At 48.0% G+C, this 27,855-nt stretch overlaps 1 protein-coding gene across 2 annotated transcripts; it reads left to right on the top strand.

The window, feature by feature from the left end:
• Positions 1–1,135: 1,135 nt before the first annotated feature.
• KIF5A (kinesin family member 5A) lies at positions 1,136–26,580 on the top strand. Of its 2 annotated transcripts, XM_068970073.1 has the most exons (28): positions 1,136–1,282; positions 12,173–12,260; positions 12,354–12,427; positions 12,832–12,936; positions 13,181–13,229; positions 13,669–13,724; positions 13,948–14,035; positions 14,325–14,449; positions 14,943–15,047; positions 15,534–15,682; positions 15,787–15,935; positions 16,209–16,384; positions 17,371–17,439; positions 17,813–18,019; positions 18,295–18,441; positions 19,043–19,231; positions 19,591–19,708; positions 20,084–20,148; positions 20,249–20,358; positions 20,735–20,836; positions 21,335–21,395; positions 21,630–21,701; positions 21,862–21,966; positions 24,620–24,836; positions 25,051–25,204; positions 25,517–25,599; positions 26,016–26,043; positions 26,502–26,580. In XM_068970073.1, exons 1-28 carry the CDS (start codon positions 1,154–1,156, stop codon positions 26,578–26,580), a joined length of 3,099 nt encoding a protein of 1,032 aa, XP_068826174.1. In that variant the 5' UTR covers positions 1,136–1,153. The 2 variants fall into 2 exon arrangements, with proteins under 2 accessions (XP_068826174.1, XP_068826173.1); XM_068970072.1 differs by lacking the exons at positions 12,173–12,260; positions 12,354–12,427; positions 12,832–12,936 and having other exon boundaries at positions 1,154–1,282.
• Positions 26,581–27,855: the final 1,275 nt, after the last annotated feature.

Genomic DNA, 27,855 nt, shown 5'->3' with positions numbered 1-27,855 from the left:
TTGCAAAAATTCCTCTGGACCACCACCATCCCAGCTCCAAACTATGAGGCAAAAATGAGAATTACCTGCTTTTGAATTCTGAGAGACCAAAATAGGACCCCTGGTAGCTCAGCTGGTAAAGAATCCGCCTGGCAATGCAGGAGACCCAGGTTCGATCCCTGGGTGGGGAAAATGCTGGGGAGAAGGAAATGGCAACACACTTCAGTATTCTTGCTTGGAGAATCCCCATGGACAGAGGAACCTGGCAGGCTACAGTCCATGGGGTCACCAAGAGTCAGACAGGCCAAAATAGGAGACCACAGGCCAAAATAGGAGAGCTAGTGGGGACCTAGTATCTATGTTGGGGAGCGAGTAGAGTCCTTTTGGATGTAGGAGGGGAAGGGAAGAACCAGACCTCCCTTGACACTCCTCTTTGAAAAATGGACCCTGGACACCCACCTCCATAGGGGTACAAGTAGCTGCCCCTGAAGGTTTGAGTGAGCTGAGGATCTTTGAAACGGTTGTGGGGAAAGAGAGGAGGAGACGTGTGCTGCCAATCTGGAGAGAGGACTGTGATGGAGGTGAAGGATGCCCTGGAATAAAGGAGGTGTGAGTGCTGTTGACTCTATCTCCGACGGGAAGACAGGCCCACCTCAGGTCCCTTAGCCCTTCCAGGGGGTTGGAATCCGAGGGAGGGACAGACTGGCCAGGGTTGTGAGGGTGGGACCCAGTGAGTGACTTGGGTGGGGAAGGGGTGAGGACACGCTAGTCTCCGAGAGTCAGGAGTGGAGAGAGGAGGCAAGAAGAGAGCAGAGGTGCCACCGTCCGTCTGTGGGCGCCGTGGGGTGGCAGCCCCCAGCCAGGGAAGCCCCGCCCCGCTCCTCCGTCGCCGCCCCGCCCAGGCCCGCAGCGCGGCGCTGCAGCGCGAGGGGCGGAGAGGCAGATCGCCGAGAGAGGACCAGACGCCCAGGTCGCCCGCATCCCGGTGCCGCAGGAGAGAGGAAGCGCGCCTCGGCCCTGCTCCTCAGCCTTTGCCCGGGCGCCCGCCTCAGCTTTCTGAACCCCCAGAGACAGAGCACCTGTCCTTCGCCTGGGCCTCAGCTGAGCCCCTCTCCTCCCGGAGCACACGCGACCTCTGCAGCCGAAGTGTCCCAGCCCCACGCCGGCGACCACCATGGCCGAGACCAACAACGAATGTAGCATCAAGGTGCTCTGCCGATTTCGGCCCCTAAATCAGGCCGAGATTCTGCGGGGGGACAAGTTCATTCCCATTTTCCAAGGGGACGACAGCGTCGTTATTGGGGTGAGTGCCGCCCCTGGAGGGAATTTCGGAGAGGGGACAGGATCTTTTACGCCCGCCGAGCCTCAGCCCCCAGCCTGTCTCAGCTCCCTCTCCCCACCGCTCATCCTCCTCCATCCTTTTAGCCGCAGCCCCTCCTCTCCCTGCATCAGGATGGCTGGGTGTGGCCTGGCCAGGCCGGCGGCCGAGTCTCGGCAGAGTGGGAGGGGGCTACTATCCCGCGATCCGGGGACCGGATTCCCCTTTGCTGCTTTCTGCAGCGTCCCCACCCCTAGAGCCAGTCTCGTGTTTTTCTGACGTTTTCCCTGTTCCCTAGGGAAGGCGCATCTTCCCTTTGTTATTGGCTCAGAATCTCTACCCCTCACTTCCCAGGAAGGGAGGGGGAAGACTAGTGGACTGGCTAGATGGGAGGTGGGTTGTCCAGGGTCTCTGCCGAGGTACAAGTGAGGGTGGACCCTGGGGTCAAGGCCTCCATCATCCCCTGAAGTAGTTACAGCCTGGACTTGGAGGGAGGGCACAGGTTTAGCGAAGGGTTTTCAGAGTAGGAAACACATTGGTGCCACACCCAGTTTGGGGAGGGGGATCTTCTAGGTCCTAAAGAAATGTCTGCCTTTCCCTCCCAGGTATGGTAGGAAGAGGATTTCAGACCCCTCAACTCACCCTAACAAAAATAACCAAACCCTGAGATCCTATCAAGCACTTGCTTATTCATCGTTTCTCTTGATGATCCAATTCAAAGTAGCAAGCCACCTCCTCTACCTAGTCTTGACAGCCCCTACCCCTGGAAGAGACTATTAAGAAGGAGAACTAGTATTTCCTGTGCTTTTTACTCTACATATATCATTTGATCTTCAAAACAACACTCTGAAGAAGGTATCAATATTTCCACTTTACAGATGAGGAAATTGAGGCCCAAAGAAGTCGAATGACTTTCTCAAGGTCACACTGTTAATTCATGGATCTGAACCTAAATCTGTCACTCCAAAGCTCACATCTTTCCTTCGGTATCACATTACCTCCACAGATTTCAGTTCTGGACTTTTAGCTGTGGTAGCCCCCAAGGGATTCCTAGGGAATTCCTCACCTCCCCTCCTTTCCTAGGCTGGTTGGGACTGTCAGGCTATGGGGTGAAAGGATTTGGGGTTGAGTCCAGTAAGGAGTAGGACTTGAGGGGTGCTGGGCCAGGACACTGTAGCCAGTTCAAGAAGGGAGGAGCCCATATAAGGGCCATTCTCAAGGTCAGGGGCACTTCTTATGTATCTTTGATCCATAGTGCTTGGCACAGGGCTTGCTTGTTGAAGGAATGAAGGAAAGAGGAGGGAGCCTGGGTCTTCGGAGTCAGTGAGAACAGGACTTTGAGTAAACATGCCTTAGGAAGAGACTTGCTGACGTGGTTTGTCCCCAAGGGCTCTAGTCTGTCACCAGTCTCTCTCACCTCCACTGTGGACTCAAATGGGTGCTCTCGCCCTGTGTATGTGCTTATGTATGTACACTTGCCACATAGGGAGGGCCCCTGTCTCTCTTTGTCTCGGGAACCTTAGGCCTTGCAGACTGATCAGTCTGGCCAGGCTGAAATAATGCCTGGATCAACCCTTGGGGCCTCCTTTCTGAATAGTCTGGACAGTGGGTGTTAGCCACGAGAGTTAGAGCTTGAGGGCCCCCTGAGACAGAAAGGCTGAGAAATAGGACCAGGGTGGTTATGGAGGAACAAACCCACAAAAGGCTTCCACTTTTAAGCCTAACTTCCTTGCTCTAGGGTGTTTAGGTTTATCTGAACCAACTCCCTTAGGCTCTCTGGGGCACCCATCCTGGCATGGTGGACACAGGGCATGGGGCGATGTTGGGAGAAGGAGTTGTGTTGATTTGTCTCATTCCCAGCTAAATAGAGAGACCTCGTGGAGGTGGGAGGGAGGAGAGATAAAGAGAGGCCCAGGGCCCCCTGCCAATTCAGATTTTATCTTACTCCACAGCTGTTCCTTCTTTATCTGTTTTGCCTGATATTTGCAGGGCTGAACCTTTGTCTCGCTCTGTGTCTTGCCTTGCCCTAGCCCTTCCTGTCAGTGTCTTATGCCAAGATAAGTGCTTATGGGGGGCCATTTTGTCTCAGGCAGCATCCTTGGTGCTTGCCTTCCCAGGCTTTCTATTCATTCCTCGTTCAGGAGGATGAGGGTCATAAGTGAAGAGATTGTGAGGAGCGCCTTGAGGGTCCCAACCAAGGAAAGGAAATCCCCGACCCTCCTTCCTCTCTCTTCCTCTGGCTCCCTTTGGGGCCCGTTGTGGGAACTGTCTGAGGAGGTAATGGAGGAAGCTGCTTCAGGATGTCTGGGAAGGCTGAAGGTGGGAGAGGCTATTCTCTCTCTCCAGTCCCAGCCCCCTGCTCCTCCTGTGATGGCTCTCCTCTCTGCACTGCGGCTAGCTCTGGGCTACAGAGTCCCTAATGTTCATGGGTTTTTTCTGCCTGGCAGAATGTAGGAGAACAAGCTGGGAAGACAGCTCTGTGAGCCTCATCCCCCTCCCACCCCATGACTTGTCCCTGGAATCTGGGGGATGGGGCTTAGCCCACGTTAATGGCCTGAGTCATAGTGGAAGGGTGTCTGGGTCACTGTCTGTGTGTGCTGTGTACCTTGTCTTGCTCTTTGGGTCCCTGGGAATCCACTGTGACTTCTTAAGTGTACCCATTTATGTGTCTCTCTGCCTGTCTTGGTGGGCAGTGTGAGCTGTGCATCTATACCAGACACAGGAGAATGGCAGTAGGGAAACCCATAGCCTCTCTGCCTCCCGCCCCTGCTCCACTTCCTTTCCCTCTCCTGTTCCCTCCCTCCCTCATTCAAGTACCCACCATATTCTATCTCCCTTAGATTTCCTGATGGCTCGGTGGGTTCTTAAAGAGGCAATAAAGCAGGGCCACCAAGTACCTCATTTGAAAAAGCCAGGTTGGGGCCTGCAGGATTATTGGAGCAGAGTCAGTATTGTTTGAGGTGGCCCAGGATTCTTTTGATGTCTGAGGGAGAGGAGCAGTTCTCCCCTTAGCCTTGGGGGAGTCTCGTCAAGGAAAGCAGAGAGGGGAGGTGATGTTCACTGTGGCCAGTGTCTCTCTAGCATTGCCATGGCAACAATCCCCAGGGTTGTCACTATGGAAATCAGTCCTGGTGCTCTCAAGTTCAGTCTCTACCAAGTGCTTTACTGAAGGTTGAAAAGGTTGGTTATCTCTGGACCCCTGATCTTAGACCTTTCCATTAGCTTTAGTCAGCACCCTTTGTGGAAAACACCAGAAAGTGCTGGGAGACACAATTGGACAGGAGACGGGGAAGCTTGGAGCGGGTCAGAGAACAGAGAGTCCTAGGTTGTGGGACTCTGAAGAGAAGCCCTCTGGAGGGGCGGTTTATGCTGCTGTGGGGGGAGAGAGAGTGGGTCTCAGAGGCATTCCTCAAAGGTGGAAGGTCTCCCTGAGTGTTCCTAACTTACAAGTCTTCCAGTCCCTCACTAATTGAAGTCATGGATTAGTACATCCTTGGAGAGGATAGATGGAAGAACTGCATTCTTCTGAAAAAGGGGTTGAGGTTGCAAAAAGAGGATGATGAAGGGCTTTAGTTCTGTCCAGAAGTATTTGGAGAAACGCCCACATGGAGAGAGGAGGGGAAGGGAAGCCATGATAAAGCTCTGACGCAGTGTTGGCACGTCAGTTCTGGGATCACTTTGACAGTGTGGGTCTGGAATCAGATTGCTTGGGTTTGAAACCTTCTTCTACCACTACCCTACCTCTCTGAACTTCAGTTTTCACATCTATGCAATATGATAATAATAATAGTACCTACGTCCTAGGATTGCTGTGAGCATGAAATGAGATAATGTATAGTGACAGGCACATCATAAACTCCCAACCAGAGTTAGATGTTATTTTTATTTCAGATGGGCTGTCTCCCCACCAGCTCACCTTTGGCACAACTGGGAAGTGGTTAACATTTTCCCCTCTTACAGATTGTTTCATCCAAAGATTCAGGTCCCTAGGATCTTCTTGCTCTCTTCTTCCATCAATATCTGTGTTTCTTCAACAGATATATTAATGAAGAGCCTCCTGTGGGCCAGGGTCTGTGCTTGATGTTGGGGATTGAGAGGGGAACCTCTGTCTTCAGGAAACTCTTGGTTTACATGGTGGTCCAGGCTGTGGAGTGGCCGGGCCAGAGTCCTGGGAGAGGGCATCAGAAATGGCTTTTGTTAATTGTACATATGCTTCCTCAGATTCTGATAAGAAATCCCCCACAACATACTACAGTCTGACTCAGAATAATTGTGTGTCGTGAGAGATGTAAATAATGGTGACGTTTCCCAAGTGAATAGTCTAGAAGCAAAAAAAGTAGATAACCGCTGGTCTAGTTATTTTTTAAAAAGATCTGACAGAACAAATTCATCCTGTAATAAATAGAAAGTTAAAGGACGTTCATACTTTAACAGATATAAAAGTCTTAGGAAGAAGAAATGAACTAGGTTTGAAACTTAAGGACCCAACCAAGCGTAGGAAGATGGTAGCAGACCTTCCCAGAAACCCTAGAATTGTAAACATGGCTTTCTCTGCTCACGAGATTACTAAGTGCATCCACTTTTAGCTCTTGGATATTTTTTATCCTCGTGGTTCCAAGAATGCCACCCATCCTCTCTCTGATCTCTCCCTGCCTAGGCTCAGGAAAATGAGTTCCTCAGGCAGTAATTGCCTTCAGCACTTGGAGAGCGCCCTCCCTTTTAAAGTGCCTACAGCACCCTCTGTAGTGAAAGTGTTAGTCACTCCGTCGTGTCTGACTCTTTCTGATCCCATGGACTGTAAACCACCAAGCTCCTCTGTCCATGGAATTCTCCAGGCAAGAATACTGGAGTGGGTAGCCATTTACCTTCTTCAGGGGATCTTCCCAACCCAGGGACTGAACCCAGGTCTCTTGCATTGTGGGCAGATTCTTTACCATCTGAGCCACCAGGGCAGCCCCTGGAATCCTGCAGCTGGGAGTGTTAGAGCATTGATCCCCAGGTTCCCAGAAAGGAAGAAGGAAAGAGTGAGGTTGGCTTGGGAGTTATATTTAATCCCCTTTGGCTGCATGCCTGGCTTCAGTAAGCACAGATAGACATCACTGATGGAGGAGAGGTGAAAGTCACTGGCTGAGATGGACATGTTTCGTTTGTTTCTGTTTCTTGGTGGCTGAATGGGAGAAATACTGAGTTAGATTACAATTCAAGAATCAAGGTTCAGTTAAAGAATAAAATAAAACAAAATTTTAAAAAATATATTACCACTGAGAAAGAAAAGCATTAAGGCCACTTTAAATCTGTTTATTGAAACACTGTATGATTTTATTCTATGTAATAAGAATTTTATTCTTTGTAATAAAGTATAATGATAAACTATATAGATAAAAATGGTTTTAAAATGGTGAAAAATTTATAAAAGTCCTATGAATAATTCATAAACTCAGTCAACCTTAAAAAAAAGAAGGTAGATTTTTCTTTAATAGTAGTAAACATAATCTGGTTACAGCACTGTGCTGTCCTTAGTCGCTCAGTGGTGTCTGACTCTTTGCAACCCTGTGGACTGTAGCCTGCCAGACTCCTCTGTTCATGGGGATTCTCCAGGCAAGAATACTGGAGTGGGTTGCCATGCCCTCCTTCAGGAGATTGTCCCAACCCAGGGATTGAACCCAGGTCTCCCGCACTGGGTTCTTTACCAACTGAGCCACTAGGGAAGCCCAAGAATACTGGAGTGGGTAGCGTATCCCTTCTCCAGGAATCTTCCCAACCCAGGGTTGTTGACAAAGTTGAAAACAAAGAAAAGCACAAAGAAGAAATTAAAACTCACTAAAAATCTGCCCCCCCCCAAATACTGTTAACAATTTGATGTATTTGTTTCCAGTAGTTTTTTTTCCTACAAATATACATATAATGATTTTAATAAAAGTATATCATAAGCTCTGTTGTTTTGTAACCTATTTTTCACCAACAAAATACCATGACTTTCACCATCATTAAATATTTTACATAAATTTATTTATTTAAAAAAATTTAAGTTAATTTTTGAATGTCTTACATGCACATGTAACAAAATTCAAATGATATAAAAAAGATACACAGTGAAAATTAAGTCTCCTTCCTACTCCTCTTTCCTAGCCACCCAGTTCCCCTTTCAGAAGGCAGCCGTATAGCCAGTTTCCTATAGATTCTTCTAGAAGAATGCCATGCATTTACAAGCAAATGCATATGTATTTAATACATCCATGTACTTTTTTTTATACAAATGATAGCATACTATACATACTGTTCCGTACCTTGCTTTTTTTTTACTTAACGAGGAGTCTTAGAGATCCTTCTACATCAGCACATAAGTATCTATCTCACTCTTTTTAACTACTGTATGATTTGTTGTAGAGATATACCATAATTTATTTAGCCAGATTCTGATAGATATGGATATTTTGATTTGTTCTAATCCTTTGCTATTACAAACAATTGAATGACCATATGTATTAATACATTTAAGGGCCCAGGCAGTGCAGTGCATCATCAGAGTATTCTTGGCCAGGCCACTGCGGCATGTGGGATCTTAGTTCCCTTACCTGGGATTGAACCCATTCCCCCTGCAGTAGAAGCATTGAGTCCTAACCTTTGGACCACCAGGGAATTCCCCCAGAGAAGGCATCTTAATTCACAGGGCTAACAATTAAGTCCCATCATCAAACTATTTTATTTTGGCCATTTTGATAGGCTAAAATGCTAATATAGTCTAATATTCATTTTTTCTTATTAACAATGAGTTTGTGCATAATTCACGTTTTAAGGGCCATTATCACATCATCTTGTGATGTTCTACTTTATGATAGCACTTAGGTGTAATTTACTACAGTGACTGCACAAATCTTATGCAAACAGCTGTATGAATTTTATAATGTATTTGGACACCTGTGTGACCACTACCCAGGTTGAGATCTAGAGCATTTTGATTGCCCTTTGAAAGCTCCCTTTTGCCCCCTTCCTGTGAGTATCACCCCAAGGCAACCGCTACTTTGAGTTCCATCACTACAAATAAGTGTTGTTTACTCTTGAACTTTATATAAAAAGAATAATACAGTATGTGCTCTTTGAGTTCTTTCAACTCATTTTTGAGATTTATTGGTGTTCTATTATGTCATCCTTTTAAATAGTAGCAAAGAATAAAACATATGTACATGCCATAGTATAATCAATGCCTTGCATTAACCAGTCCCCTAAATGTAACTTCTTTCTGTTGTTTTCAAATCCTCATTACTATAAGCAGTGTTGATAATAAACATTCTTGTAGCCAACTATTTGGTACAGATAGTTCCATAGTACAAATTCTTAGGAGTACAATATCTGGGTCTATGGATATGTACAATTCAAGGCTTTTGATCATACATTTCTGAATTGCCCCGTTAAAGTATGGATATACTGTCCTACCAGAAAAGAATGAAGGTGCTCCTTTCACGGAAATTATACCTTCTCGAACCTTCATCTATGCTGGGTATTACAATTAAGTTTTTGTTTTCCAGTTTGATAGGTGGAAAATGATGTTACTGTTTTTTCTTCAAAAATGTTAAACATCGTTATGTTTATTGAACATTTGTGTTTCTTCTGTTGTTAGTACCTAACTGTTGTCCATATTTTTCTGTTTTTTTTTGTTAGTTTTTTTTCTGTTAATTTTTTTGTTGTTACTAGTTTATGAGAGTTCTTTATATAGTAAGAGTATTAATCTCTTTGTTTTTAAAATTTAAAATTTTCCTTTTTATTTTTTTATAATTTTCCTTTTTTAAAATTATATATTTTCATTTTAGAATACTTTCAAATCTAAATCAAAAAGAACAACAATAACAAAAAACTCCTAAAGTCCCACTGTCCAAGGATAACCACTGTTAACATGTTTCTCTATGCAAGGTATACATATATACATACCTTGTATACGTATATAATACCATACATTTTTACTGAAATGGAATAATCCTTCATATACTTTTGTGTGTGTGTGTTTTACACTGCACACTATTTTAAAAACCACCTTTTCCTTAAAATAATTTTGTGTGTACCTTATCATGTTATTACACATTTTTCTGTAACTCACCTATACTATTTTCTTTCTTTAATTTCAAAGCAATATGTCATTGTAAAATATTTACATGTCACAGAAAAAACGTCATAAGCATAAGTTTCTATCATTCTGCTTTCCAGTGATAATCACCTTTAACAGATCTATAACAGTCTTCCATATCTTTTTCTAAGACTATTCTATCCCTATGCTTTTTAAAAATATATAATCATGTTATACAGATTGTTTTTATTTTTTCGTGTATTTGATCTTGGGCATGTTTTCATGTATTTGATCTTGGACATTGTAAACCAAACTTGCTCATTGTAATAGGAGTAGATTATGGAGGTATAACCAATATCTTCTTGATGGGTGTTTGAATTGTTTCTTCTTTTTCTTTAATACAAACGGCTGCAGTGAACATCCATCTACACACATCATTAAGTGCTTAAAGCAAGTTGCGATATGAATTCTTAGCATTGAAATCTGTGGGACAAAGGAGGTACCATTTCACGCCAGTCAGAATGGCTGCGATCCAAAAGTCTACAAGCAATAAATGCTGGAGAGGGTGTGGAGAAAAGGGAAGCCTCTTACACTGTTGGTGGGAATGCAAACTAGTACAGCCACTACGGAGAACAGTGTGGAGATTCCTTAAAAAACTGGAAATAGAACTGCCTTATGACCCAGCAATCCCACTGCTGGGCATACACACCGAGGAAACCATAATTCAAAGAGACACGTGTACCCCAATGTTCATCACAGCATTGTTTATAATAGCCAGGACATGGAAGCAACCTAGATGTCCATCAGCAGATGAATGGATAAGAAAGCTGTGGTACCTATACACAATGGAGTATTACTCAGCTATTAAAAAGAATACATTTGAATCAGTTCTAATGAGGTGGATAAAACTGGAGCCGATTATATAGAGTGAAGTAAGCCAGAAAGAAAAACACCAATATAGTATGCTAACGCATATATATGGAATTTAGAAAGATGGTAACGATAACCCTGTATGCGAGACAGCAAAAGAGACACAGATGTATAGAAAAGTCTTTTGGACTCTGTGGGAGAGGGAGAGGGTGGGATGATTTGGGAGAATGGCATTGAAACATGTATAATATCATATAAGAGACGAATCGCCAGTCTAGGTTTGATGCAGGGTGCAGGATGCTTGGGGCTGGTGCACTGGGATGACCCGGAGAGATGGTGCAGGGGGGGGAGGTAGGAGGGGGGTTTGGGATAGGGAACACGTGTACACCCCTGGCGGATTCATGTTGATGTGTGGCAAAACCAATACAATATTGTAAAGTAAAAAAATAATAATAATAAAAAAGAAAGAAGTCTGTGGGACAGAGTATGGCCAGTATGGACGTTTGAATATTTAATAGAATTGTCCTCCAGAAGGCCCTATCAGTTTACAGTAGTGTACAGTTTACAGTCTCTCTTCATTGCAGAGAGCACTTGCACAACTTTTTCTCTTTGTGGATTCTGTTTTTGGGACTTCAGAATCTCTCACCACAGAGACCAGTAAATATTCCTGGTTGACTTTTATCATAAATCAGATTTTGAAAATCTTTTAAATATTAGAGACAATACTTATTAGTATAAATATCCTTTTTGGAAAGAATTAAAAAGAAAAAACAAAAAATACACTATTTTCTCACTCTCTTTGGCATTAAAAAATAAAAAACATAATACTTGCACCTGGTTTAAAAATGTAAACCTTCCAGGATAAAATGTAAAATGAAAGCCACCTCTCCCTCCCAGTTTCTCTCTCTAATCATTGTTATTTTTTGTACAATTCCTTTTGGAAAAAAAGTTTATCTATGTCAGTGCAATATTGTAGATATGCCCAGACCCACATCTCCAGCCTTCTCCAATGCTTATGATTTGTCTTTGTTAAAATATGTCTCCCAAACTCTGGTGTCTATAGACTTGGAGGTTAACCTATCAGTTGAATAAAGATGGACTCTGTAGCAAAATAATTTGACAACTATGTCATAGTTTCTTTATACCAAATAATGGGAAAATATGACTGAAAAGTTGTCACTTACCATGGAAAGCAAGCGGAGTCTCTTTGAACTGGACCAGAGATCTTCCCTTTAATATGATCAGATAGCAAATCTATTCTCTTTGGGTTCCTGGGTTGTAAATATTTTGTATCTTTAGCATTCTTATCAGCACACATGATATATAACATTACCTGAATTTGCTTCACAGTTTCTCTTCACTTAAAGCTGTTTCCCTAAAGGAAGAACTGTATTTCTGATTTCATATGTTTTTTCACAAAGAGAGAGCTTGTGTTAATATTTCCGTAGCAGCTCAGTAGTTCAGCATTTGTCTATTTCATTTACACAGTGGGCAGCACACTATGCATCTGCCCCTAACTTTGTATCTTCCAGTCATAATACATCTTTAATATCTTTTCATATCAGAACATATGGATCTATTGAGGAAGATTTTTTTTTTTAACTTAGTGGTAGATTTTTAATGTCAGTATATTGTTCTTCACTCTCTACAACCTGTAGTCCTTTTGTCTTTTCTCATTTGATCCCAGGCAGGGGATCTGGGATGGTGAGTTTGTCACACCAAGGCTGGGATCCTCTCATGTAGTATCACCATGTGATACTCCTCAGTGACATTTTAGCCCACGGGTACAACTCCTGGGGTCAGTACTCAGCTTTGCTTCTCTTTGGTTTCCTTCATCCCCATAATTGTCCATGAGTACAGAAGGTTGAGGAACAGGTGCCTTTTCAGGTGTTTCTTCTTCCCCACACCTCCCTACTGATGTCTGCCGTCTTTTATTTCCACTCCAGGGGAAGCCATATGTCTTTGACCGTGTATTTCCCCCAAACACGACTCAGGAGCAAGTATATCATGCCTGTGCCATGCAGATTGTCAAAGGTAATGAGTGTATTTTGAGAGTGTACTTTTTCAAGCTCCCATTCCCTACCCTACTTCTCTCTAGCAGTGGTCTTTCTCTGCCATCTTTTCCAGATGTCCTAGCTGGCTACAATGGCACCATTTTTGCATATGGACAGACATCCTCAGGGAAGACACATACTATGGAGGTGAGGGATCTGTTATGGGAGAGAGGAGTTGGGAGTGTTAATGGGAGGCCAAGGAGTCTCAGTGGGGGAAGATCTAGGACTGAGGGCTGCCTGGTACAGCGTTATTGTGTAGCGCTGGAAGGGCAGTGTTATTGTGGAAGTTTAATGGACTCCCTTCAGCTTGCTGCTGTTCACCCTCCTTTCCACTACGCCAGTTTTCTTCTTTTACCTGGAAAAGCAGCAGCAATGACAGTTCAGAGGGCTGCTCAGTTCCCTCTTCCTTCCACTAAAGGTAGTGACCATCCCCTAAGTCAGGATGGTCTTCTTAGCAGCTATTACCTCTGTGTTCGTCTGCCTCCCTCTGAACTGTCTGATTCCTCCTGAGCCCCAGCCTCATTTGGAATACCCTTACCCTTACTCCCCAGGGAAAGCTTCATGACCCCCAGCTGATGGGAATCATTCCTCGAATTGCCCGAGACATCTTCAACCACATCTACTCCATGGATGAGAATCTTGAGTTCCATATCAAGGTGATCAGGGCATGACCACTGGGCATCCTCTTATGGGACTTGGAGGGGAGGATCTAGCATGAACCCACTGAGATCCTGGGCTCCCCAACTTATTCTCCCCCATGGTTACCTAAGTTCTTCTCTGCCAAAATAGTCTCTTCTGCCCTTTCCCTCCCACCACCACTATCACATTAGCCTGTAATACCTGAATCAGATTTAAGATAGGCCCCCATCACCTTATACTTCTCCTTTCTTCCTAACCCAGGTTTCTTACTTTGAGATTTACCTGGACAAAATCCGTGACCTTCTGGATGGTGAGTGGTGTGTAATCCCAGTGGGTGGGTGGGGGGTGAGGAAGGCAAGGAAGAGAATGATCACAGTGTTCTTGGCCTCTTGGGCTTAGGTGCTGTTTGGTGAGAGGTGCAGCAGGCATACGAGGACACACACACTTGTACTCATGGCCCTTACCTTCACTCACCAAGAATTTCCAAAAACCGAAAGGGTCAGAAGATGAGCTTAGATGCCCAGGCCCACATACAAACAACCTCAGCCTAGCTGGAGCCCTGGGGCTGGAATCCTGCAGGAGGACGAACAGCCTTCAGAGTGAGCGGGGAGTTTAGGCTTCACAGGGGAGTCTTCTTCCCTTTTGAACACAGAAGAATCATCCATCTGAGCAGACTGCAGGGTAAAGGGGTTGGGTAGGTAGGGGGGTGGAAGTGCTGGCCTTGCTCACCCTGAATTGTCTCGATTCAGTGACCAAGACAAATCTGTCTGTGCATGAGGACAAGAACCGGGTGCCATTTGTCAAGGTGAGAGCGGGGCTGGAGCGAGCAGGTGGGGCCAGGGTATTGAGAGCGCGGGCACAGGAGGAGGGGAGATCACGGCCCAGGAGCCGGAGGGCAGACAGCCTGGACTGGGGAGGAGTCTGGGGCCTGGGCAAAGGCACTGCCTTGAGGGTCATTTGGTCACTGTGCAGGTAATTTAATCTGTAGACCAAAGTGTATGGGGTCACTGTCCATTTGCCCCCTGCAGGGTTGTACTGAGCGCTTTGTGTCCAGTCCGGAGGAGATTTTAGATGTGATTGATGAAGGGAAATCAAATCGTCACGTGGCTGTCACCAGTGAGTGGGGGAGATCAGGAGCTTTTGAGTCTGGCGTCTGCCTCTCCTCTGTGCCCATGGGGGCTGAGGGACTTGAAAGTGAGCAGGGGGAGGCTGTGTCCTCCTCTGGAGGAGAGATGCTTGTCTGTGAGAGCCTGCACCCTTGCTACCAGGAATACGTAGAGGCTGGGCTAGTCCCGGCAGACACCCCCCTCTCAGCGGGTGGGGGCGGTGGTCCTTGGAAGCTGAGGACTGAGGGCTTCATTCCACAGAGTCTGGTATAAGGACTGTCTCGTCCTGCCTCTTACAGACATGAATGAACACAGCTCTCGAAGCCATAGCATCTTCCTCATCAACATCAAGCAGGAAAATATGGAGACTGAGCAGAAGCTGAGTGGGAAGCTGTATCTAGTGGACCTGGCAGGAAGCGAGAAGGTGGGGGTTCCTGCCAGGGTGAAGGGGGCAGGGAAGGAAGCCTTGAGGGGGGGTGGCCTTTTTAAAAATCAAAATAACTCTCATTGAGCTAGAATTCACATACCGTGAAGCTCACCATCTTAAAGTATACAGTTCAGCATGTTTGCAAAGTTGTGCGTCATCACCCCTGATGCCAGAACCTTTTCATCATCTGTTAACAGTCATGCCCTGGTCTCCCGTCTCCCGTCCCCCATCCCCTGGTAACCGCTAACCTACTTTCTGACTCTGGATTTGACTTTCTGGACATTTCACATAAATGGAATATTATACAATATTGTGTGTGTAGGGGAGAGAGTCTGTAGCCAGAACATTTAGGGGACAAGAGGAGGGCCTTCTCCATCTTCTTTCCTATCCTTCTCTCCTTGGACTAAGCCACCTTACGAGGAGAAGAGGAGGGGGGAGCCCACTCGCTCTGCAGCCACTCATGACACACTCACCCTTTGTGCCCTGGTAGGTCAGCAAGACTGGAGCTGAGGGAGCCGTGCTGGATGAGGCCAAGAATATCAACAAGTCCCTGTCGGCCCTGGGGAACGTGATCTCGGCGCTGGCTGAGGGCACGGTGAGTGTTCCTTAGGGGTCCTCACCCCATTTTCTGCCTTCTCCTAATGCCCTCGCCTCGTCATGCCCAATTCATTGGTTGCTCCACCCCTAGTAAGCACTACCATCCTTTCTTGCTTTTTTAAAATATATTTTTTAAATTATTTTATTTATTTGGCTGCACTGGGTCTTAGTGGCGGCATGTGGGATCTTTAGTTGTGGCATGTGGGATCTAGCTCTCCAACCAGGGATTGAACCCAGGCCCCCTAAATTGAGAGCACAGAATCTTCACCACTGGATGACCACCAGGGAAGTCCCGTCCTTTCTTTCTTTTTTTTGGCTGTGCCATGCAGCTTGCAGGATCTCAGTTCCCCAACCAGAGACTGAACCCAGACCATGGCAGTGAAACCCTGGAATCCTAACCACTATGCCATCAGGAAACTCCCTTACCATCTTTTCTGATTCCCCTGCTGAGTTTTTCTGATTCGAGGCCTCTCTTTTCCTCCAGAAAAGCTACGTTCCATATCGTGACAGTAAAATGACACGGATTCTCCAGGACTCCTTGGGAGGAAACTGCCGAACAACGATGTTCATCTGCTGCTCACCGTCCAGCTACAACGATGCGGAGACCAAGTCCACCCTGATGTTCGGGCAGCGGTCAGTGGCGGGTCCCCTACTCCCTGCCCCAGCCCCTGCTGTGCTCTCCGCTCAGGGTCTTATGAGCCTTAATGGAGGTCTCATCTCTTCGTTCCCCTCTCCAGGGCAAAGACCATTAAGAACACTGCCTCTGTGAATCTGGAGTTGACTGCTGAGCAGTGGAAAAAGAAATATGAGAAGGAGAAGGAGAAGACAAAGGCTCAGAAGGAGACGATTGCGAAGCTGGAGGCAGAGCTGAGCCGGTGGCGCAATGGTTAGTGAGGGGTCCTGGGGGTACAGGGAGCCAGAGAGCGCTCCTACGACCTCCAAGGAGGACTGTGCTTCTGGAGGGATGCGGTAGAGCAGTCATGAGGGAAAGCGAGAGGGGGCTGACTTCCTTTATTCCCCACCCCCAGAAAGGTGGACGGTCCACTGGGCAAGAGACATGGAAGCCAGGAGGTCTCTGCGATGGGCAGTGAGGGAGGAAGGGCCCGCGGGTGCAGCTGTTCCTGCCCCTATCCCTCACCTTGTTCTGCCACTTCGCCAGGAGAGAACGTGCCTGAGACAGAGCGCCTGGCCGGGGAGGATGCTGCCCTGGGAGCCGAGCTCTGCGAGGAGACACCTGTGAACGACAACTCATCCATTGTAGTGCGCATTGCGCCCGAGGAGCGGCAGAAGTACGAGGAGGAGATCCGCCGCCTCTACAAGCAGCTTGATGACAAGGTGAGGACATCGGGCAGGGCACGGGGGTGAGCCTGGTGGGATGGTAAGTGAGGGCTCAAAAGAGTAGCTTATCCTGACTTTTTTTCTGATTTTAAAAGAGATGAATGTTTGTTATTGAAATGTGAAAGATAAATAAAAACATATTGAAGAAAATTTCAATCGTTTCTCCTCCCACCATTCAGAAATAAAGCCACACAACTGAGATTATACTGTATGTGTAACTTCACGTCTGATTTTTTCATTCTGCATTATATAATGAGCAGTTTCGTACTTTGTTAACAGTTCTTCACTGAAGTATTTTTAAATGGCTGTCTTACAGTCCATTTATCAGAATGCATTTAACCATTTATTTATTTACAGGCCTTCTAGGGTTTCGTGTTTTGTTAGTTGGTTATTTTTGCTATATAAATAACTTTGAAGTGACTATCTTTGTCTCTTGTCCAAATAAGACTTTGCTTCAATTAGAATGGAGTGCTGGAGTGGGATTTCTCAGTTAAAGGATGCGAACATTTGAATGCTTTTTCTGTACACTGTCAAGGTTATACTAACTTCCAGAAAGAAAGGAATTAAAAAGTGAGGGCAGGAATCAAGGAGAGAAGCTGAGGAAAAGACTTCTTTCTTTTTAGGATATAGAGTTCCTTTCTTTCTTTTTAAAATATTTATTTATTTGGCTGTGCTGGGTCTTAATTGCAGCAGTCAGGATCTCTGATCTTCATTGCGGTATGAGGGATCTTGAGTTGCAGCATGGGAACTCTTAGTTGTTGCATGTAGGATCTAGTTCCCTGACCAGGGATCGAACCCAGGCCCCCTGCACTGGGAGCACAGAGTCATAGCCACTGGACTACCAGGGACGGCCTAGGATGTTTTGAACTCAAAGCCTAAACTATCTGAATTTTTATCAAGATCCATATCTGCCCCAAGCTCCCAAGTCTAAACTGGAATGAGAAGCTTCCCTTCATTCCATCTTATCCCCTTGCCTCCGATAGGATGATGAGATCAACCAGCAGAGCCAACTCATAGAGAAGCTCAAGCAACAGATGCTGGACCAGGAAGAGGTAATGGGAAGGAGGACAAGACAGAGGAGAGGGCTGTGTGTCCATCCCTGAAAGGCAGGAAAAAGACCTTTTCTGGAAAGATGGAAGAAGGGGCATTCTGCTTAGGGGTTAGTCACCTCCCCAAGACAATAGAAATCTGGGGGCTTAATTGGGCTTTTGCTTAAAGCACAGAAGCTGGAGTCTGGGTGCTCCTTCATTGTGGTACCCTATTTCTATGAAGCTGAAAGCCCCATTCCTCTTGACTCTTGCTTGGACCCTTGCCTCTCTCCTAGAGCTATACTTGGGTGAGGGGGCTCAGCTTCCCCAGGCCAAGGAGCCGGCGAGCTGGTCACTGGCAGAAGACTCCTGCCCATGACCCACCCCTCCCTTGCAGCTGCTGGTGTCCACTCGAGGAGACAATGAGAAGGTCCAGCGGGAGCTGAGCCACCTACAGTCAGAGAATGATGCTGCAAAGGATGAGGTGAAGGAAGTGCTACAGGCTCTGGAGGAGCTGGCCATGAACTATGACCAGAAGTCCCAGGAGGTCGAGGAGAAGAGCCAGCAGAACCAGCTTCTGGTGGATGAGCTGTCTCAGAAGGTGGTGAGTGGCCAGCCAGGAGCACCCTGACCTCAGAACACCTTCTGCGTCCAGAGGGAACTCTGCTTCCTAAGAGGGTGGTATCGTGTTTGTACCTTTGTGCTGTCCTTCAGTTCGTGGTGGGCCCCTCCTGAGCATTCTCTCTTCCAGACCCTTCTGCAGGGCTTGTGTTCTCTTCGTAGCAACCATCAGGGTCATGCATGAAGGGAGAGGCCTCTGGCTGGTGGGGGAGGGAAGCAGGAAGATGGTGCTGGCATGACCTGAAGGACTGTCCCCAGGCCACCATGCTGTCCCTGGAGTCTGAGTTGCAGCGGCTACAGGAGGTCAGTGGACACCAACGAAAACGGATTGCTGAGGTACTGAACGGGCTGATGAAGGACCTGAGTGAGTTCAGTGTCATCGTGGGCAACGGGGAGATTAAGCTGGTGAGTGGAGAAAGACGTGGCGGCCTTGTTCAGATCTTTCTTGTTCTGGGCACTGGTGGGAGGTGTAGGTGAGACACTCATGTCCTCAGAGATACTGAGAGGAGGGGGACAAGATCCAGGAAGCACACCTGCAAACTAGACACAGGAAAACACGCAGAGGTTTGCATAGACTCAACTGAAATACACATTTTAGATCTACATACCTGGTGAAATTTACATTGCTGGATAAGGAAGCAGTGGAGATGTGCTTTTAGCAGGATTTGGAGATGGGGACACAAAATTAGGAATGATATAGAGAGATCTGTGGCAGTGACGATGCCCCATCTGTGTGATCAAGTGGATCAGTCTGACTACAGAATATCCTGTTTCTCTATAGAAGGGAAGAGGGTGGCTGTCAGAACAGATCGTTGGATGCAGAGAGGGGGATTCAGTGTGAAAAGCCAGGTGGTACAGAGCTGCTAAAAGTTGTTTGGAACATACCTGTCCCACTGGAGTCCCTGTGCCTGTGGGTGTGTGTGGGGCTAGGCCGAGTGGAAGGAAATGGATAAGGGGCTTCCCAGGAGCAAAGAGGCACCTCCTCCCTCCCATGTTCACCCCACAGCCAGTGGAGATCAGCGGGGCCATTGAGGAGGAGTTCACGGTGGCCCGACTCTACATCAGCAAAATCAAATCTGAAGTCAAGTCTGTGGTCAAGCGGTGCCGGCAGCTGGAGAACCTTCAGGTCGAATGTCACCGCAAGATGGAAGTGACTGGGCGGGAGCTCTCATCCTGCCAACTCCTCATCTCCCAGGTGAGTGCCAGAGGTAGAGAGCCTCTGGGTGCCGTGGGAGAGGCAACTCTGTGGTTGTGGGATGGCTGCTAGCACCCATGTTTCTGTCAAGGGCCTAGGGTCAACTGAAGTCAAGGACAGAAGAGCTAGGGGAAGCAGGAGAGGGTCCAGGCTAGAGAATTGAAGGTGCAGGGGGATACTGCCCTCTGAACCAAGAGAGTCTACAGCAAGGGTCTCCAGAGGAATGGCCCTCAATCCTGCATCCTGGTGGATGGTGTAGCAAGGAGGGGGGAGAGCTGGAGCTTGTGGAGGTCTGTGCTGCCTGGAGTTGGGCCCTTGACTCTATCCATCTTCTTCGTCACCAACCCTCACCCCATCAGCATGAGGCCAAGATCCGCTCCCTGACGGAATACATGCAGAGCGTGGAACTCAAGAAGCGGCACCTGGAAGAGTCCTATGACTCCCTGAGTGACGAGCTGGCCAAGCTCCAGGCCCAAGGTGAGGCCTGCTTAAACCTCCAACCCACCCGTCCTGGGACCTGAGATCAGAGAGGGTGTTGGGAGGCAAAGCGACAAACATCACAGGAAGCTGCCCGTCAGCACACTCACCAAAGCATTAGACTGAAATCCTGGAGTCCAGCTCACATGCTGCTTAGCATGCTTTGGCATGTAGCTCATTTTATGTGAACCATAAACCCTCCATCATCCTCTGTCCCTGCTATATGAAATTGGACAATCCTCACCCAGAAGAACATCCCTGTGGGCTCATTCTAAGGGTAAATGTGCCCTGCCCTGCCCGGCGCTCTGGTCACAATGTGAAGTTCTGTCTGGAGGTGGTAGGTGTGATATAAACCGCTTCCTCCCTCTCCCTCAGAAACTGTGCATGAGGTGGCCCTGAAGGACAAGGAACCAGACACCCAGGACACAGAAGATGTGAAGGCAAGTGGGGAAAGTGTTGGGGAGACTGGGGCCTGGCAGGGCCCTCACCAAGCTGGTGGCTGGGAGTCTGGCATTGAGCTTGGGTGGGGTTGTGTTGCAGAAGGCCCTGGAGGTGCAGATGGAGAGCCACCGGGAGGCCCATCACCGGCAGCTGGCCCGGCTCCGGGACGAGATCAATGAGAAGCAGAAGACGATCGATGAGCTCAAAGAGTAAGAGTTCCCCAGGGTGGCTCCAGTCTCCACCTGGTCCCCTCGCCTTGCTGGGTCCACGCACACACTCCCTCTTGCACCAGGATCCAGTTCTTTAACTTCTGTGGGTCATCATGACTTTGCAGTCCAGCTCCAGGAGGTGCAAGGAGTGAGGACTAGTCCCTGTGCCCCAGGCTTCTCTGATTTGATAGCTCAGGGCCCCTTATTCTGCCATGGAAGCAGCAGCCTGAGTCCGCCGCTAATATACCCCGAGGTAGATGCGTCAACCCTACAAGGACTTCTGTGTACAAGAAGGAAAGTGTTGGAGGGGTCAGTCTCCCCTTTGTCCCTCGCTGACATCTCCTTGTTCTCCCCAATACTTCCTTGCTCTCCACAGCCTGAATCAGAAACTCCAGTTAGAGCTGGAGAAGCTCCAGGCTGACTATGAGAAGCTAAAGAATGAAGAACACGAGAAAAGCACCAAACTCCAGGAGCTGACGTGAGTGACGGGTCCACCTGCAGACCTGAGACTACATGGGCTCAGACGGCTACTCACACATGCCACAGGGATAGGACGTGATCTAGATGGGGATACGGTGACCACAGGAAGCCAGGTCCTCAAAAGAACAACTTGATGGCGAGGGGGAAAATAAAGGAGACTTCTGTTCAGTATTAGCTGACATGGAAAGATGTGGGTGATGTTCCATGAAGTGTAAAAACCAGGTTATCAACAGTAGGAATGGTATAACCTCGTAACATTTATGTGAGAGCCACATGCATGGAGGAGTCTGGAAAGATGGACACCAGAATGTTCACTGTGGTTTGATCTGCAAGTGGTAGAATCATGGGCTTTTTATGGAACTCATCTTACTTTTCTCATTTATGCACTGTGAACATGAATAACTAGTTTAGTAAGTAATAATAAAATATAGATCAAGGAATGGAGGAGGGACAGAGGAGCAGGGTGACCCTGAGTGCTTTTTATGTCTTCTTCCAGATTTCTGTACGAGCGACATGAGCAGTCCAAGCAGGACCTTAAGGGCCTGGAGGAGACAGTTGTGAGTGACTTCCCTTCTGTGCCAAGCCAACAGGGGGGTGGCTTGTGTCCAACCCTCCCCGTGATTTCTTCTGCACCCTGTTTCTCCCACCTTTCTGTGGGATGATCAGGACACACCTTTTTGTAAAAAGATGAGTGACTCACTTGTCTGGAGAGACTGAAGGATCCAGTAGTTTTGGAGGGGGAATGGTGACCTCGTATTTGGTGGCCTCAAATTTTTCATCATTCTTTGCAGGCCCGGGAACTCCAGACCCTCCACAACCTTCGCAAACTGTTCGTTCAAGACGTCACGACTCGAGTCAAGAAAGTGAGTGCTGCCTCGGGGTCTTCCCAGCCCCCATATCCCCGTCCTGTCCTCAGGTTTCTCCAGCCCCTCCGGCCTTCAGTGGGGCTTCCGGGCCCGGTCTGAGTGGGGCCTGACTGGCCTCAGGATGGCCGTATCTTTCCCCCGCCCTGTCTCTCCTCAGAGTGCAGAAATGGAGCCCGAGGACAGTGGGGGGATTCACTCCCAAAAGCAGAAGATTTCCTTTCTTGAGAACAACCTGGAACAGCTTACAAAGGTTCACAAACAGGTAAGAGCGAGGGCAAGGGTTGAAGAGAACTCTTGAGGCCTGGGATCCCTAAATCCTCAGAGGCCCTTGGATTTAGAAAAATCTTATTGCATGTCTTCCTTCCCTTTCCCTCTTCCCTTTCCTACTGACCCCTTCTTTATGCTGTATTTGGTTCCACGTTTACCCTGTTCTTGGTTCTATGCCTGTTTTCCCTTTCCCAAAGCTCCCAACCTGCCTCTGCTCAAGTGGAATTCCCAGGCCTATGTTGTTGGAGGGTGAGGTGGAAACCAATAGAAGTTTCAGAGGCGTGGGCCTGGGACTGCGTGAGGGACGCTGGGCAGATCGTGGCCAGAGTGGAGAGCACTGAGCCAGAGGCAGCCAGGGGAGCTGGGCTTTCTCTCGTGGCGAGGACTCCATCTGCCTAGGCCTGGGGCAGGCACGCAGAGAAATGACACGATGTTGTCCCAAATGGCCCAGGCAGCCCCTGGTCGGGGCCAGTGAAAACTCCTGTGTATTAAGTTGCTGCCTCTCTGTCCCCCTCCTTGCTGCTGCGGTTCCTTAGGTGGAAGACTGGGTTTCAAAGGTATGGGGTGGGGAGGTGGCGGGGCAGTCCAAAGGAGTCAGGACAGGAAATGTTTGGTGCCCACAGAGCAGGTAACCCTTCCTAGTGCCATACAGCTGAGCCTTGAAGACCGGTGCAACACTGTCAGCTGGCTCTTTAAACAATTCTGAGAATAAACCCTAACCTATTCTTCATTCCTGTCCTTTCAAATCCACCTTAAAATGCTTTTTATGCTCATATTCTCATTAAACTAGAGCTTCAGCTTTTCTTCTTCCCAGTGCCATACCCAGCATATACAGTCAATACCCAGGACACCTTCTTATTTTTTTAATAGTGAAAAAAAAAAAAATCTTAGAGTTGTGGCCCAATGATGGTACACAGGGTTTATTTCATTTGGACCTGCAGAAGGCCTTACTACCATCTTTTCCCCTGTGCTTATCATCCAACAGTGTGACAACATTATAGAAAAGTTAAAAGATGGAAACAACATTTGTAATCAGTTTTGCCATTCTTTTTGTGTTCATTTTCCTTCTCTCTCCAAATGCATATTACATTGCATCCCTCCCCACCGCCCCCCCCCCTGCCCCGCAACTTTTTATTGTGGTAAAATACACATAACATAAAATTTACCACCTTTAATCATTCGCAGCGTACCATTCAGTGGTATTAAATCCATTCATAATGTTGTGCAACCATCCCTACCATACTGCTCCTTAAGTCTTTTCATCTTGTAGAACTGAAACTCCATCCCTATTAAATAATAACCTCATTCCCCACTCTCTCTAACCCCTGGCAACCCCCATTTTACTTTCTGCCTCTTTAATTCTGACTGCTTTAAGAATCTCAGTAGAATCTAAGTGGAATAATCTGGAATTTGTCCTTCTGCACCTGGTTCATGTGACTTAGCATAATGTCCTCCAAGTTCATCTGCACTGTGGCACATTTCAGGACATCACAGGCTGTTTTCTTCTTCCCTCTCCACCCCCCACCCCCATGCCTCTGTTCTAAGTCTCAAAGACCAGGAACTACTCACCTGTAGGCTAGGACTCCTCCTAATTTCATCCCTCAGGGGACACAAGACTAGAAAGGAAAACGCTAGAGATGTAGAAACCTCTCAGTTAAACAGGACCTTAAATAGCCAGGGCTGCAGCCTGTGACAAATTGAACTGAGTTATTGTCACAGCAAAAACATTGTTTATGATCTGCAAGTTGTCCAAAATGAAAGGGACAATTCTCCCAGCGTCCCCTGCTACATCGATGTACCTAGTATCTTCCAAGGCCGGCTCCTTATGCAATCTGTAGACCCCCAGTCATTGTGTGAGACATTGTAAAAAGATCAGGTAGTCTCTTCCTGGCTGTAAGGTGGTTGCTTAATTATAATGGGGAGAGGGCCGGCCCAGGAAATCCTCGAACATGAAGGTAATGAGCACAAATGTTTGCGAGACCTCAAACATTTTCTTTCCTTCCTATGGGGTGGCCGTGTGGATGTGTGGGGGGGCGCCTGTATTCCAGCTTCTGCTCCTGCTCTGCACTGCACTGAACCTGTGCTCAGCCCCATATCCACCCTCCAAACTGCTACTGTGCTCTTGCTGCCTTGCCCTGTGCATGCCCACATAGCCATCTCTGGGTAAGGGGGGTGCCTTGTCCCCATGGTTGCCCTGGGGCTGTTGGTCTGGCACCAGCTGTGAGATACTGGGGATTTGGTGGTGTTTTGGGCCAGGAAGAGATAAGAACAGGGCACTGTCACAAGAGTTCTAGGCTAAAACCTAAAGATTAATCTGTAGCATGCATCATTCCTTGGTTGAATTTTTTAAAAAAAAGTAACTTAAAAAATAAAAGAAAGAGTTCCGGGCTACAGAGGAGTTGACATGTTTTGCTGTTCAGAAAACAATGTAACTTTTTAATGCCTGGCCCCTGTTTGCTGAAGGAAGAAGGAAAGCACTTTCCAGCGCAGCAGTTAGGTAAAGGGATGAGGCCTTTGGAGGAGATACCGCGGCGTCTGCCTCCCTGACGGCACTTTTCTGTATTCTCTCTCCTGCCCGCACCCCCAACTCCGGCACCTCGTCCTTGGCTGCTTTTCTCCGGGCCTCTGACCTGGGGCTAACCTCACAGCTGGTACGTGACAATGCAGATCTGCGTTGTGAGCTTCCTAAACTGGAAAAACGACTTAGGGCTACGGCTGAGAGAGTTAAGGCCCTGGAGGGTGCACTGAAGGAGGCCAAGGAGGGCGCCATGAAGGACAAGCGCCGGTACCAGCAGGAAGTGGACCGCATCAAGGAGGCTGTGCGGTACAAGAGCTCTGGCAAGCGGGGCCATTCTGCCCAGATTGGTGAGTGGGCAGTGGGATCACACTCCGGGGGATCCTAGCAAATTCCTTGATGTTAAGCAACCCCACCCCAGCCTCACCCCACCACTCCTGCCCCAAAAAGTAGAAAGGGAATTACTATCTTATAAGCAACTCAGTTCAACTATAGCTCAGGGACCCAGAGTGACTGCAGAGGATAGGTGGTCTCTTCACGGTCATCTTTCTTCCTTTGCTGCAGCCAAACCCGTCCGGCCTGGCCACTACCCGGCATCTTCACCCACCAACCCCTACGGCACCCGGAGCCCCGAGTGCATCAGTTACACCAACAGCCTCTTCCAGAACTACCAGAACTTGTACCTGCAGGCCGCACCTAGCTCCACCTCAGATATGTAGTGAGTGACTGTAGGCATAGGCGGAGCCCCAACCCAAGGCTCTCTGCACCTTATAAGACATAAGATTGGGTTAATTATTGGGTGGGATTCAATTCTTTTCCTAAGTAGCTTCATTTCTAACCCTTTCTCAACTTCAGACCTTTGATTAGAAGGTGGGCATCTGCCCTCCTAATCTTCAGCCATGTTTGTCGTCTTCTGGTCTTGGGGGCAGGGTGGATGGCTCCATCCCTGAGGGTGAGTGTGGATCAGTGGTCCTTGGAATAGTGGAAGGTGGGTATTAGATGTTGCATCTCTCTCCTCTTCTCCATCCAGCTTCGCAAACTCCTGTACCAGCAGTGGGGCCCCGTCTTCGGGCGGGCCCTTGACTTCCTACCAGAAGGCCAACATGGACAATGGTGAGTGAACAAGATGGGTAACCAGCCTTTGGGATCCCCAGGGCAAACTGGAAAGTATCAGAAGAATAAGTGACCCTGTGCCTACAGCTCAAACAGTGTGCCTCCCTTCAGGGTCTTGGGCTCTTAGAAGTGGGGTCACATGCCTGTCCCCACCATTCCCTTCCCTCCCTCGCCCCTTCCCTTCCATTCTCCTCTCCTCTGTGAGGGCTCAGGGAGACTTTTTGTCAAACCAAATAATGATGCAGCTCAGAGTGTGTGAAGACAGAGCACCACAGACCAAGGTGGCAGCTATGTTCCCAAGACTCTGACCTTTCTCTTCAAGGAGTTAGGATGAGAGAGGGTTTGAGGAGATTGTTGGTAACACATCTCTTTTTTCCCTTCTTCCAATCCTGTGTTCTCCACGGTGATCTCTACAGGAAATGCCACAGATATCAATGACAATAGGTACGCCAGTCCCCACTGTTCTTGGGCTCTCTGGGTGAGAACAGAAGAAATGGTTACCTTTCCCTTGTGCCCAATTTAGGGGTTCCCCAGAGCCTTTGGGGAGAGGAGGAGGAAATGAGAGCCACTCTCACCATCACCGTGTTGTCCAGGAGATCCAGTCATTCCCCTGCCTCTCTGTAGAGCACTGTCCCCTCCTCCAGTCCGCCCTATGGCTCCTCACCATTTCAGCTGTGGAGGCGGGGGGGAAAACCGCCATGGACGTCTGATGACCTGGGTTTCTCTCCTATGTTGGGGAACTTTGTGACCTTGGGCAGATCAGTTCCATCTCTCTGGCCTTGATTTGCCCAGTGTTGCTGTCCTTGGTTATCTCAGGCATGCTGAGAGAGCAGAGTGACAGGAATGCTGTCATTTATACGGGAGCTGACAACGCTGTGATTGTGTTGGGTCTCTTCTTCCAGGAGTGACCTGCCTTGCGGCTACGAGGCTGAGGACCAGGCCAAGCTGTTCCCTCTCCACCAAGAGACGGCAGCCAGCTAATCTCCTACAGGGGCTGCCGCAGACCTGCACTTTCAGGTAGTTTCAGGCTGCTTCCTCTGAACAGTCTCAGGTTGCTTCCTTCCTTGCCTCAGCTTCTTTGTTTCTCCTGCTTTTTTAATCATCTCGGAACTTTTACTAAATAGTTGTCCCTCAACTCCTGCTATCCCCTCCTAGGGGCTACATCGGAACTGCCCGGTGTCCCCTGGACACGTGCCCCTCCCTCCTGCCTTGCGCCTGGTGATAGTGGTAGCCACAGTACTGCCTTTCTGCCACTAGGGGTCACTGCAACATGTCAGAAGAAGTGGGCAAAGACACTGTCCATCTACAGCACCAAGGGTCACCGAATCTATTAATGGTAGATACTAGGAGATCTTAGGGACAGGGAGGCCTGGCAGGCTGCAGTCCATGGGATCACAGAGTCAGACACGACTGGGCGACTGAACAACAGCAACCATTAGAAGAGCTCTGTGTCCTACACTCTTCCTATCTGTATATATCACCATTAAGCTTTAGGAAATGCCAGTGGAGGTGGAAAACTGTATATGCCTACCTTCAAGCCTTCCCCACCTCTGTCCCCTGTGCTGTCCCAGCAGCGCAGGCACCTTCCTGGTTCTCCTGTGTCGCCAGGTTTCTCACCAGGGCTGCTTTCGGGCTCAGAAGCGAGCAATGGGATCCTTGGAGAGTAAGAAACAAGAGATCATGGCCTCCTATTGGGCAGCATCCAAGCTGAGCCCTTTCCAGGGGTTTTCCAGAATAACAGGGCAGGCACACACACAGGCAGAAAGGCATGAGAAGCAAGCAGTAGGAATGGGGGAGGGAGTTAGGGAAGGCCTGGGGGTGGAGGAGCAGGGGCTTGGGAGGGTGGCATCTGGTCGTTGGTATCAAACAAACAGTTTGGAAACCCAAGCTGGCCTAGATGCCACCCTGTTCCAGTTCAGTAGCCAGGCTGCAAGGTGGTTCCTCACAATTTCTTTCTCTTTCTTCCCCAGTTTCTAAGAGGGACTGAGGCCTCTTCTCTCAGCATGCTGCAAACCTGTGGTCTCTGATACTAACTCCCTCCCCAACAGCCCTTGTTGTTCGACTGTACTATGTTTGATGTCTTCTCTTACTCTGTATCTCTTTGTACTCTATACCTATATTATCAAAAGCTGCTGCTATGTCTCTCCTCTATGTCTTACTCTCTAGTATCTAATGATGTATTTAGCAATTTCTAAGCATAGTGTACCCTCCTCATTTGGGGCCATAGGGAGGGGGGGTCAGTGTTTCTTCTCTCTC

This window comes from Capricornis sumatraensis, chromosome 4 (genome assembly GCF_032405125.1).
Source record: "Capricornis sumatraensis isolate serow.1 chromosome 4, serow.2, whole genome shotgun sequence".
Lineage (NCBI taxonomy): Eukaryota > Metazoa > Chordata > Mammalia > Artiodactyla > Bovidae > Capricornis > Capricornis sumatraensis.
This window is presented reverse-complemented; position numbering and strand designations above follow the sequence as displayed.